This window comes from Dermacentor andersoni, chromosome 2 (genome assembly GCF_023375885.2).
Source record: "Dermacentor andersoni chromosome 2, qqDerAnde1_hic_scaffold, whole genome shotgun sequence".
Classification (NCBI taxonomy): Eukaryota; Metazoa; Arthropoda; class Arachnida; order Ixodida; family Ixodidae; genus Dermacentor; species Dermacentor andersoni.
In genome coordinates, this window is record NC_092815.1 from 170,698,225 (window position 1) to 170,712,455 (window position 14,231).

Here is a 14,231-nt window from a genome sequence, read left to right on the forward strand (position 1 = left end):
GGGTGTAACGTTAAGGGATAAGAAAAGAGCAGATTGGGTGAGAGAACAAACGCAGGTTAATGACATCTTAGTTGAAATCAAGAAAAAGAAATGGGCATGGGCAGGACATGTACTGAGGAGGGAAGATAACCGATGGTCATTAAGGGTTACTGACTGGATTCCAAGGGAAGGGAAGCGTAGCAGGGGGTGGCAGAAAGTTAGGTGGGCGGATGACATTAAGAAGTTTGCGGGGACAACATGACCACAATTAGTACATGACCGGGGTAGTTGGAGAAGTATGGGAGAGGCCTTTGCCCTGCAGTGGGCGTAACCAGGCTGATGATTATGATGATGATGATCGCCTGCGACGACGAAGTAAGAAAATTTGAATGGAAGAAACATCCACATTACTGGCATTTCTGGCGATCGGACTATAAGAGCGCTCGATACAGAAGTTGGGTCCCTCGTACGAGACCTTCTTTTCTTTTTTTCACAGCGAAGCTGTTTATGGCTATGTCTCCGTGGATCTTTCGTGTCCGTCAACAAATCTGCGTGTGCAAAAGCTCATCTTCCCAATTTCAAGCAAGATCGCTTCATTCTGTACAAATGCTTATATGTTTCATTACTGGGTTATGCATATTCAGTAGATTAGTTATCGATAGGCACCATTTTCAATATCAGTAGACTCACAGGTAGATAATTCTTTTGCTTGCTCACGAGGGTGAGTCATTCATTGTCTTACGTGACGGACACATTTCTCGTTGGGTAACTAGAATAACAGGCATGGGCAGTCCATCGGGCCCACGATGCGGTTGAGAAGCTAGGCCTTTCGGTCCTGACGTGGGAGCGGCCCGCTTCGGAATAGGAATCTAGCGCGACTTGAAGGAGCTGAATAACGTTTTTCATACCATACCATATGCATATAGATGCTTGCGCATTTAATAGCAGAGGCGATAGAAGAATGTGTGTGCGCACCTATCGCCACGATGACCACCGATCAGGACAACAAATATGTTCGTACCTTTGTTCAAAATTTCCTGCCATCTCTGCGTCGTGTGCTAAACAACTTCGTTGGTAATCCACCTTCACATAATGGAATGCCTCATGATTTTTGTCGTTATTGCCTCAGAGAGAGAACTTATTCGCAGTGTAGGCAGAGAGGCCAGTCTACGTGGGCATGCTCTTGCTTGCTGCTAAGCACTGGCGGAAAATGGCGATAACAGAAGAAATGAGCGGTGATGGCGAGAGAGAAAGGGAATGCGGGAAAAAGGCGGCACGGGCCTGCAAGCTTGTGGCAGGGCTAAAGCCTTCTAAAACTAGCACAGTGTAACATAGAGAGGATGAAACAAGCCGAGCCGGCCAGATGAAAGAACATAGCTCTGACTTCCAACTTGAACTGCAAGTCGGCGCTCTGTTCTTTCATGTGGCCGGCTCGGCTTATATCTTCCTAATTTTCACTGTACCAGTTTTAGAATGTTTTACCAACTCGCCCAATCCTCAACCCTAGGGAATGGTTAGAGCCACCAGCGTGGTTAGATGTCACGCAAGGCACGCAAATCGGCTGCTATTGCGTCAGCGAAGAAGTCCTCAAAAATTTATGCCACGTTAATGCATGCTAATCAGCCAGTTTTTTTGTTGTTATCTCAAGTGCACAAACCAAACCTAGCTTTGTAACATTCCTTCTCAGCTAATTAATGGAGAGCTTCGATAAGCATCTCCAGTATAGGCTGAGTGTATGCACGGCGGAATCGGGGTCCGGCGCCTGTAGACCACTAAGAATAACATGAGCTGATTCCAGGATCCCTTTCAATACACTCTTAACGCTATCGTTGTCAGTGGCTGCGCCACCGTTCTTGCGTAGGGTGTAAAGTAGTTTCCTCAGTTTCATATGACAGGAAGTTATATTCACAATATTTCCACAATAACGCCACATCCATGTTTCACAGGCCGGTGCAACTCAACGGGTAAAGATGAGTACTGTTTTCCCAAGGTGAGTCTGACGGTTCCACTGTAGTCAACTTATGTGCGTAAATAATTTGTTATCGAGTTGCTTGCCTCGTGCCTGTTTTGAGCACTCTTGCACTATATACACACGGTCGGAGTATGTAGCATGTCTGTAAGTGCGTATAAGTGTGTCTTTGCTATTCATGTCAGTATTTTCAAAGCACTCTTTACAATGTGCGTTCCAGGAGCTCAGGAAAGGACCATTCTCATATGTTAGCGTACCTTCAGGATACATAAAAAGAAAGGTTACAAAGAAGTTTCAGGAATTTTATCTAGATTTGCCATGTCGCTAGCGCACTAATGCATAGTTGCAGCACCAATACTGTCCCTGATGCTACCCTAATGACTCTGATGTTGATGATGCTGACCCTGGTGCCCATACTGACTCATTGCTATTGGAGGCGAGCTCCACCACTGGAAAAGCTGGCGCCACCATCGGCGTGACGTGACATGAGGGATCACGTGGACACAGCGGCCGCGTCGGCTGCTTCGGAAGGGCGAAGCGAGCTGAAAACGAAAGTTTAAAGTCCCACCTGCGGGGCGGTTCTGATTAAGTGGTGAGGCTTTACCGCCTTGGGTGTCTGCTTGACAACATTTCAAAATACTATAATAGGTAGTGGCTGCCTTTGGAGGCGTGCAGCATGGTAGGCTACTGCTCGGTGCCACAATGCCGCACGTACGCAATGGAGCCCGGTGTCAGCCTTATTCACACGTAGCCACGGGGCAAGGAGCTGCGTGAAGATTAGCTGGTGAAACTTAGAACCGGCAGACAGCCATCGGCTACAACTCGGGTATGCAGCAAGCACAGACGCGAGGAATATTTCTGCTACGGCGCCGGGACTGCGAGATGTTCGGTGAGTAGCAGAAAACGCGCACTGAGACACTCGCCTGCGCCCGCTGCACGGCTAATGTCATGACGCTTTATTAGATCTATGAACTTGTTGATGCTAGATTCTGGCAAGTTCACTAGAATGGAAGGGGAGCGGTAAGAAGCGCATTAAAAAAAGTGATAGCATATGGTCATGTTTGTGTTATGAATTAATGCACTGGATTACGAAAAAGAAGCAGAGGGAAATCGCTCGCTGAGAAGACCGATAAACATACAGTGCGACGCAACTTGAGAAATAATATTGAAACGTTCAGGAATTTCGAAGACAAGAAAAGATTGAATCGTCGCGACGGCACATCACAGTCGCCGTAGGCGTCGAAGTCTCTACAACGAAATTAATTTTTAACAGTTCTGATAGCGTCCACTCAACAGTGGTTGCTAGTGTGCTGTGAAATGCTCACTTGCTGCGGCCTGAGGCTCACGGCACGGGGCGAAAACGTGCTCACAGCGAAAGCAAAACATTGTGCGCGGACATGCATGCAGACGCGCAGTCGGTCGATGCGAACCCGTGCGATCGCTGCATTGAGGCTTTATTCTGTTATGCTCCATTTGGTTATACAGACAGCCCACTGTAAGAACATATTTCACATAGTTTACTCTCAGCGTTTGCCTACCTTTCACGCAAGAAGCCGGTTCGGGAGACTCCATCGCGGCGACCACGCGCAGTGGCGTTCACTGTACGTATTCGGTAAAGAGATAGCGTCTGTAAACGATTATGTGCTTTCAGTTTGCCCAGGATTGTTATATCGACAGTCAAAACTTTCCCTCGTTTTGAGAGTACGTACATAAATGTCCAGGAAGGCTGCGGCATGGTGTTTTTATTGAGCACCGTAAGCGAAACCTGTGAGGAGCGCGCCGCGTGATCCCTCATACTACGCAACGGAAGCGCTTCCGACAGATGGAGACTCCGTAACTCCTCGCCGCCAATTTCGTCAATGGCGCTGATAGAATCTTTCTGTCGCTCTCGGGTCATTCTCCGTGACTTGTTGATAACTAGGTTAAATTTAGAGTCGGAATACGGGCTTGTTAATGCGTTCGCATTAGTAGGGTACTTCGCGAACATCCCGGAGGCTATCTATGTATCTTACCATTTTCTTGCCTACCTAGATCACTGCGTAGCTTATAGTCGAATGGTTAGAGCATAGGGCTGCTGTTCTGAGGGAACAGGATTCGAAGCCAACCTTCGGTCCAATTTGAGAGACTGAGTGCGTGGCGATGTCTTCCACGAACCTCTTCCGCGTTGACAAGGGTCCCTGTAGGCGCGGGAATGGGTGGGCGCCGCTGTTCGAAGAAACCCCTTGATGCCGAGTTGGAGCACTGGGTATGCGCCACTCGGTCTGTGCTGGTCTGCTGTGAACATCTTTGATGGCAAATTTGGGTCACTGGATATGTGCTAGTAGCTGTGTCGCGCTCCTAAACAAACCTTTGATTCCAACTTGGATAACTAGGCATGTGCTACTGGGAAAGTACTGCTTTACACTGACAAAAAATATATCCTTTAAATTTCTTTGATGTTCGATGCTCAGCGGAATGGAACCTATGTCACAAGGTTTCCTCAACGACAGCAACCCGACGCATTAGCAGACTGCGCCCCAAATCCACTAGATATGTGCCGCTCTTCAAAGAAGCTCGGGACAACTTGGGAAGATGAGCATGTGCCACTGAGTCTGCAGCAAGCGAGGAAACAATTAGCGCGCGGATTTCTCGGCAGTGCCACTAGTTGGCGCTGCATGCTTGAAAACAAGCGCGAGATAAGCCCGGTCGCCGCATGACGAGTCTCCAAGCGTTCGCATACACCGGCGCACCATGCATTTCGGAGGCCATGCGCAGGCTTCGGGATGGTGCCGCTAGATGGTGCCGACTGTTCTTAAGGAAACGCGAAAGAGGTATCCTGCTGCAGTACATGCCTCACACATGACTAGTTTCGACGGTGGCAATATGTTCTGTCACTACACTGATTCAATGCTAAAAGCATTACCGTCGAAACTCATACTGAGATGCGTTCTGCCGATTTTTTTTTATTGCCGCGAAGAGACAAGTTTTGGATTCTTTGGTTGGCAGGAACGAAAATGAGGGAGCAGCTGAAAAAAACATTATGAATCAGATTTTGTTCCGTCTTCTTTGTCATTCATAAGTATAGTCATTTAAATGTATTAAATATGTGTGAGAAGGCTCAGCTGATATGAGTTGTGAAAATTGCAGAGTTCGACTTCAGGCCGAGCACTATTCACCATACTGTGAATGACAGCTTTACGAAGCACTTCTCTTTCTATCTAAAAAAAAAAGGAAAGCTTGGTTACTTTACATTTTTCAGTGTTGCTGTCAAAACGGCTGGTAGTGGTATTTTTAACAATGTCCACGTTTGCGCAGTTGGCGAAGAGCAAAGAAAATTGTGACAGAGAAGATGCCTACTACGATACCAATATAGTGAGTACACTCCTAGACTAATGTCTGCTTTGCTCGGTGAAGTAGATCCATAAGTGCTTACGAGTGTTTAGTCGCCGCTTTCCTGCCTTACGGGCAGGTGCTATACATAGCGCTTGTGCATTAAAAGGTGTCATCTGCCGCCTTGGCCGTAAGTAGCGCTGACATAACTGCCAGAGCTAGATCTAGTACACATGCACAAATACAAAAAGAAAGTGAACGGGAGGATGGCGGTTGAGGTATCACAATGGCTGAACATCGCACGCGTGAAGAAAATGTGGGTTTGGCTCCCACCTGCAATGAGTATTAAGTTGCCTTGCTATTTCTACATTTCAAGCAAAAGTAACTTCAACTCCTTTATGCCTTTCTGGCTTCATTTTCTGTTGGCATTACGTTGCTGTAACTCAGAAAAATTATTAACCACATTGGTTCGCTTTACTCTTTCTTCTCAATATATCGCGTCAAATGCACATAGCATATTTCTAATGTTTTTTCGTGCTGCTTTAGAACATACATTGAATTTCTTGTTTACAGGAGCACAAACTGTTCCTTTTTAGCTATAGACACACTACCTACTGGCTTCGTGAGAAGACACGTGCAGGAATCGCAAAAAAAAAAGTAATTGTAAAGAAACTTCAATATAACTCATGTGTTAGAACCATGTCGTTACCCTGAAATGTGCAGTCCATGTTTTCTTTGCACCATAGCTGCATAAGTTGGTGTACATGCACGCAATGTGCAGCCTTTTATCTCTGCAACTGAAGAGCAAAATTGCTTTCACTCGGCTGTGAGGAGATATTCCAAACCTTGGTTTTATTGGGCTGCTCTCCGAAAATCAATAGAGGCTACAAAATCCGATGTGCTAACTTCACATACTCTGAAAGAAGTAATCGTTGTAATGGAACAACGTAATCATAACTGAGTTGTGATTAGTTGATTAGTTTTGATTAGAACAAAGACGCGCGCGGTACTGGTATGGTCAACAGCGTGCGCCCTGTCATGGTAGTGTATTCTCATGGAGCCGAAAAGAAGACTCGAGGCTTGCTCGATAATTAAGCTTACTTCACTTGTTCACATTCACAGGAACACCAGTTGGACTCATTTTTGGTAAGACTGCTGCATTTGTTACCTTTACGTGCGGGCCCAGAAAGATTAAAAAAAAAGCAGCAAACGCTTCATATCTCGCGATTCGGCTCCTCCGCGATACAAACTTTTGTGCGCATGCATATATACGGTGCTTTGACGTTGGAACACTTAAAAAAATTTAAATATAAATTATGGGGTTTTACATGCCAAAACCACGTTCTGATTATGAGGCACGCCGTAGTGGGCGACTCCGGAAATTTCGACCACTTGGGGTTCTTTAACACGCACCTAAATCTAAGTACAAGGGTGTTTTCGCGTTGGAACACTTAAGCACTACTGCGTTTCCCCTAGCTTTTCTGTCAATATTTATTGCTCACGTGTTTTTTTTTATAGCATGCTGCAATCTATACTTGACACGTACAGTATTAGGTGGTGCCCCTAACAGTTTCATACCTATGGGACCACCGAATGTAATAATGTCACTGATGCTTTCATCATGTACGCAAGAAAATGTGAATAAACTTGAACTTGAACATCGAGGTTACTCCTATCCTGGATATTCTTTATAAAAACAAACGTGACATTCTTTATGGGAAACCAACGTCCCCGCGTAATGCTTGACACGCTGTAAGCTGTAGGATGATGAACATGGTGATTAGGGTTTAACATTTCAAAAGTAAAGCAAGTGGCTTTGAAGGGAATGGTGGGCTCCAGATTAGTTTCGGCCACGCGGTGTTCCTCAACTGTGCACCCAATGCACCTTACGGGAGCGGTTTTTGCATTCTGCCACCTCCGGAACGCGCCAGAAGGAGCCAAGAGTTCGTGATTGGTAGCGATCCTTTTGAAGCAGTGCGAGAGTTCATTTATCAGAGCCAAGTATTTACAGGGAACCATTATCATGAGAAGGAAACTGCCCGACGAATATGATTGGGTTTGAGCGCATGCAGCAAGCACTCCCAAGTCATGACTGCTAGCTTCCCGATATCACAGAAAAAAAAGTTCAATCAGTGCATTGTCCCTGTGGTTACTTATGACACTGAAATTCAGAGTATAACGAAGAAGCTTGAGGAGAAGCTAAGAACCGCGTAACAGCCAACGGAACAAAACTGGTGGACGTAACGTTAAGGGAAAGGAAAACAGTCATAAGGATTAGAGAGTAAATTGGCGTAGCCGGTATTACACTAGAGATTAAGAGGAGGAAGTGGATTTGGGCAAGTCACACACCCAAAAATAATTATATTAGTGGTTTTACGGGACAAAATTACGATGCGATAATAAGGCAAGCCGTAGTAGGGAACTCGGGATTAATTTTGAGCACCTGCTGTTTTTTAACATACACCCAAATCTTGAGCACACGACTGTTATTGCTTTTCGCCCTCACCTACACGCGGCCATCGTGGCCGCTATCGAACTCGCGACCACGTGCTCAACAGCACAGCGCCGCAGCCACTGGGCTACCGCGTCAGGTGTTGGGCAAGTCCTGTAATGCCAAGCGTGGTCTATTGGAGTCCCAGAATTGGTTCCAAGTGCAAGGAAAATGCACTCGATGACGACAGATAATCGGGTGGCGCGAAGTAATTGGGTCATGGAGGCACAGGATGTATGTAGCTGATGGAAGCCAGGGCTGACGGAGTTAGAGAAAGGCCTTCGTCTTGCAGTGTCCGCAAAATCGCTTGATAATAATGAAGATGGCGATTTCGTCGAAGACATTCCGAAGGTGCGCGCGTTATGATAGGCCGTATGGTGGAGTGCTCCGTTTAGCCAAACCACAAGCATAACCATAACCAAAACCATAACCAAAACCATAACCAGAACGTTTTAACCATAATCTTGGTTATGACAGCGTAAGGTTCTGCAAATGCGATCCAAATGCTTTCGTTTCCGGTCCCACCGGAATGCAGCTGCCGGTGTAGAGAATCGAACCCCGCGACCTCGTGTTCAACGGCAGAACGCCGTAATCATTGAGAGGCCGGTATAAGTGCGAAAGAGCGCGGGCTATGCGGGCGCTGTGAAAGCAGGTTAGGCGAGAACGGCCCCGCGCGCAGCTGGCCGACCGTGAAATTGAACGATTTCGAGTGGAGACCCGCCGTTGAGTTTTCCCCTTTCTTTTTCTTGCTCAGTGCCACTGTGTCATTTACAGTGGCTCTCAAATGGTGCCCCCCCCCCTGTCACTTTCTGTTTGGAAAGAAAGATAAACGCGCATGCGTGCGGGCTCGTGAGTCTTTAAGTCGTTTCGTATGATACGTGTATACTTGTGCGATCTTTTTCTTTCTTTTTTACCCGAAATTGCGAAAAAGAATACTATGTCGCTGTCCGTAACAATCACTTTGTCACCTCCAGAAAACGAGAACGACCTTTGTTCAGCTGCGACGAATGACGCGCGTGCCTTCGAAATAAGGCAGCCCTGTCGAAAGTGCGTGCGTTTCGAACCTGGTGCCCCGTTAGTTCACTGACTCGAATCGGTGCGGCTTTCAAGATGAGGCGATTAGACGTGAACGCGGCCTAATGTCCCGCGGGCTCCGACGCTGCGACAGTGACAAGACGTCATCACGACCTGTAACGAGGGACGAAACAGTTAGAAAACAGAAGACACTGCGCATTACGCTTCTACGACGTTCTGGCGCTTTGCATTAGAACGAACGCTGAAGTATGTCTTCTGTGGAGTGTGGATTGCCACATCGTGAAAAAAAAAAGAAGTCTAGTGATCGATTCTGTCAACATTAGTGGCAGTGTTCGCATATCTCAAGTCGTATTCGTCCTCTTCCTCATAAGCCTATTTTATAGATTCCGCGAAACGAAGGCCTTTCCCAGCGATGTCCTAATTCTCACTGTCTTGAGTCCGCCGGATCTGCCTGATGTCTGCGGATTTCCACATCTCTTCCACGGAGCAAGAATCCTTGTCCGTCGTCTGATCACTTGTTCTGCTGGTTTTATGCCATGTTGCGGCAACTTCGTTTTCTCGTTCTTTCTTTCTTTCTTTCTTTTTGCGCAGCTGCTCTCACTTTTCGTTTTTTATTGAAAATGATACTGCAAGCCTGAAAAATACCCTACCAATAAGGGCATCAAGTAGGCGAAATATCAATCAATAACAATAAAATTAAGCAATCTATCAATCAATAACAATAAAATTAAGCAATCAAAATGAAATAGGCTTTTATGGCTAGGTTCTGGGATATCCGATGTTTCAGTTGCAAAACTTCCCACACTTCGCCGACCATAATCATATTAGCAAAACACCTACGCATATAAACCAACCTACGCTAATCGGACTGTTCACTTAGCAGGTGATTATCTCACTGTATTACTCCATCACCACTTCGCACTCATCCTCTCCAAGGTTCCTGTTTTCATTCCCCTTCAGCCCGGTAGGAAGTGGCACACCAGAGACACGCTCCTCCGGCCAACGTCTTCTCTTTTCCTCTCATTAAATATTTTTTATCTCTAAACCAACCATGTTTAAAAACAAATGTGATTCTTTAAGTCTATGGAAGAAAAAAAATTCAATATCCGTTGTTCACACCGTCACAAGGCTCCCATGTGTGAAGAGCGAACGTAATTTTTTTATCCAGTGGAAAAAATCCGAGGACGTCCATTAAAGCACTTATGAGTTGGGAACCCGAAAGCATTAATGTCCAATGGAAGGCCGCTGAGCGGTCCTTCGAGTTTTGCGCTGCGGGTAATGTACCACAGCGGTACGTGCTGCCCGAGGCAGCAAGCAGCAGCAGCCTGCGGTGCCGACGCCTCATGCCACCGACGTCCTGCGCGACGAAAGACCGATGAAGTGCTTCACGCGACTGCCCCACCGACAACAACAACCCGTCTATCTGCTCCGTCAAGGCGCGTTGGTGACTGGACGTCGCGGCGATGCTCTCTCTCCTCACGCAACACCTGGCGCGCCAGCGCGGCAGCTGATGTTCTAATTCGCCTGCTCGTGATGTGGCGTCGCAGCCTGTGGGAATTTAGGTGCCATTCAGCTGCTACAGACGCTGCCGGCTTTTTCGCTCAATGGGCCCTTTGATGCTTTCGCATCAGCTAAAAGCAAGGTACGTTCTTTGTACAATCACAAGGCTCAAGCAGCTGGTTTTTGATTCCCGCCACAGTGTACAAGTCACGAAATGAAGATTTTCATGCCCGATAAGTCCTCTTAAGACGACATTGTCATGTAGTGAAGACGGTGTATACTTCTGTCAAGCATGATTTAGGCCTGCAGCGAACAAACTAAAGTTTAGAATAGTCTCGTAGTAAGCGCCTGCGACGAACCAGGTATGGTATGCGGTTGCTTAGCGATTCCCGGTGGTGGAAGTTGAGGAAGGAGAGACAGTAAGCGTATATACATGATTAGGAAAATGGATCCCACGAAAAGAATGATGTACCATGCTACAGTGGCGGTACACTGGTAATCACGGACTGGCAAGTCATGTGATTCTGCCCGCAAAGCGGAGCTGCAGGATCAGAACTGTTTCGTTCAGCCGACTGAATATATATGTCGCCAAAACTGTGACACGAGTGAGTGATGATACCAGCGCTTTCAAGCGCTTTGCATCATCTCACGCTTTAGTTGACAGCGTAGTCTGTGGTGCTGTGCTGTCTTAGCCAATTACCATCTCGGCCATAATTTTATACACGCGCGCGTCGCGTGTCAGAATATAAATCATTGTTCCACAAATGAGCACTCACCCTATGCAGTTTTAAAAAGTGAATAAACTATTTTGCAAAAATAGTTAACTAGTTGTGTTGGACGTGTAATTTAAAACAATTGAACGACCTACTTTTTCAGCCCTGCCTGATGCGTTACTCCGACGAAACGACCCTGCTGTGTCTCATGGTACGTACCTTTCTATGCAACTCTCTTTCTTGTTTCTGTGAACAGCGTCGTGTTAAATTTGGCTATAGTGGTGCTCGGGCACTACACATGGCAGTGATTCTAAGTTCCAGATACGAAGCAAAGCGGGGAATTTTGTGATATTTTCTATTGACACAGTTCAAACAGCCCCGTAGAAAAGCGAGATTTGGATTGGGTTTAACGCGTCTAGAATCAAACAAAGGCTGTTTGCGAATGCAGATGTCATCGTGCTTCCAGCCTTATTAGCTCGTGAAACGTCCTTGAAGATAAATTTGTTCTTGCCGTAATATGTTATCGCCATCATTTTAAATAGGAACCATTTAAAGTGAGCTAGCACGCGGTTCTGCTTTACTATGTTGAGCAGTGCGCTTGCGCTGCGCTAGCGTGATTTAAAGTGGGACGCTATTATTCGGTGATCTGGCACGTTAAGCGCTGCTACTGCGTCAGTCGTATAAAAGAACAGCGCATGAAATGCACTCGATTATTTTACAACAATAATGTTTATAAAGACTACTGAGTTACATCTCCTTCGATGGCACTAAGCTGTCGCAGACATATTGGGAAATGTTAAGCTAGAAATCTGTTTTTCCGTGTCCTCATTCTTGCTGCAGAACAAGTGGGCCAAATGCCTAAGCTATTATCCGCGTTTCTCACAATTATGTAGCATCCTGTCTTCTTAATAATGGGGGTGCATTGTTGATGTTGAAGACCGTGCATATGCGAATGAATGAACCTATTAGTGGTTGTGGGCGTCCTAGAACAAATCGGCACGCGCACATTCCTTATACGCTAAAGTAGTCGGCACGAGATATAAGGCAGGAAACACTTTCGTTTTGATATGCAGTTCGTCCTTAGATATGCAGCGCGCTGTGTGATTTCACCAATGCAGGTATGTGCTGCTCCATCGACTGTCGTGCTGGCTACTTCACGAAACGCCAGGCACTTAACGCTGCACTGCCTTGTTTGGCCGACATACCTGTTTTGAAGCTGAAGATTCTGTGCGTACATTCAAAGTGCACTGCGAGCGAGAAAGACGTTCTTGATACTTGCCACAAAGAGCGACCTCACATTCACGTTCTAGCACTGCATGACAGGCGACGACGCACTGTGATGTGCTGTGCACCCAAGATGTATATATGTACATTTCAACTGTGAACGTGTACAGTGCACGTTCATGGGCACCGCCGTACGCTATCCTCGTCGCCCGCTCTCTCTCTCTCTCACCATGTCTTCCCCTCGGGCTCCTCTGGCAGATGTCATAACTTTTGTCACATTAGGAATGTTCTCTCTTTTAATAACAAGTGCAATCCCTAGAATGGTATTCCGTACTGTGACACTTTTTAGTTCCAATGGCATTCTTGGCACACTTCAGCCGTTTTGAACCTGCCTGCCCAACTATCTATCTATCTATCTATCTATCTATCTATCTATCTATCTATCTATCTATCTATCTATCTATCTATCTATCTATCTATCTATCTATCTATCTATCTATCTATCTATCTATCTATCTATCTATCTATCTATCTATCTATCTATCTATCTATCTATCTATCTATCTATCTATCTATCTATCTATCTATCTATCTATCTATCTATCTATCTATCTATCTATCTATCTATCTATCTATCTATCTATCTATCTATCTATCTATCTATCTTAAGCCGACCGAGTAGCCCAAGTTGGCTACCTGCTTTGGCCACTAGCTAAGCGCTCCTGGTCGTGATACAGTCGTGGTCGTTTCATTATTGTCATTCCAGCTTCGTGGTGTCTTACTCTCGTCGTGCCGTCATCCTCACGCCTCCTACCCTGACCCAGTGGTCAAAGTTGTCTAATAGCTTGGGCCACTAGGTATGGGCTTGTGGTCGTGATGCCGTCAAGGTCGTTCAGTCGTCGTCATTCCTGCTTCGTGATCTCACGCTCGTCACGTTGCCGGCTTCACGCCTTCTACTCCGACTCAGTGATCCAAGTTGTCTAATAGCTTGGGCCGTTGGTTATCTGTTCGGGGTCGTGATGCCATCGTGGTCGTTGCCATCGTCGTCATTTCACCTTTCGTCATCCGACTCTCATCATGCTGTCGTCATCACGCCATCGTCATCGTGAAGTCGTCGTCCTTCCGTCTTCGTTACGCTGTCGCTTTATTACTGTCATCAGTTCAAGTAACTTAATCCCGTTATCATCACGTTGTCGTCGTCGTCGTCAAACCGCTTCTGTATTTACATCGACGTCAACCTCTCTTTAACGTTGGATGGGTGGACAAAAACTTTGTTTGAAATCAATGGCTGGTGATTATTTCAATTGTGGGAGGCGGTGGCTCGTCGTTGTATTGCAATCATCATGGCACCCTTGTCAGACCGTCATCGTAATGCCGCCGTGGCCTTGCCATCAATGTCACTCCAGCCTCTCGTCATGCCATCGTCGTCATAGAGGGTTCGTGATACAGTGATCGTCACGCCATTGTCATCATACACTGTCCCATTGTCCTCATCCCATTGTCATACCATCGTCATCACTGCATCCTGTTCATACAGTCGCGGTCATGTATTTGATGCCATATCGACGTTGAGATGCCGACGCGGTCATTTCATCGTCATCATTGCAACTGCGGCATCCGACTCTCATCATGCCGTCGTCGTCACACCACCTTCATCGATCCATCAACGTGATTCCTTGTTCGTCATTCTATTGTGATGACGCTGTCGTCATTCATGAATACGTATACATGTCATGAAACTCTCACTCAAGCTGACGCAATATTGTTGAGCACATCCGAAAACAATCTCGAGCCATCTCCTTCAGTGCTATTGATATAAAACACATCTTCTCGATATACCCAGGTGGTCTTCAAAATTCTTTGTCATTAGTGGCATATTTAATGCGGTTAGCATTCTTCGAAAACTTCGAGCTTTTTTAGGGCACTATGTTTCAGCCTATATTTCTGTCTACCCCTGTTGAGTTGAGTTGAGTTGAGTGGTTGTAGGCTACTGGTGGGATTAGCCTTGCAG

General features: G+C 46.2%; 1 protein-coding gene across 2 annotated transcripts in view; it reads left to right on the plus strand.

Moving 5' to 3' along the window:
- LOC129387245 (uncharacterized) overlaps positions 1–14,231 on the plus strand; it is a 60,900-nt gene that overhangs the window by 10,215 nt on the left and 36,454 nt on the right. For both annotated transcript variants that reach the window (XM_055076045.2, XM_055076044.2), the window contains exons 5-8: positions 1,926–1,969; positions 5,243–5,299; positions 6,380–6,403; positions 11,160–11,207. In XM_055076045.2, the coding sequence (XP_054932020.2) occupies positions 1,926–1,969; positions 5,243–5,299; positions 6,380–6,403; positions 11,160–11,207 (173 nt within the window). The remainder of the gene's footprint in view (positions 1–1,925; positions 1,970–5,242; positions 5,300–6,379; positions 6,404–11,159; positions 11,208–14,231) is intronic.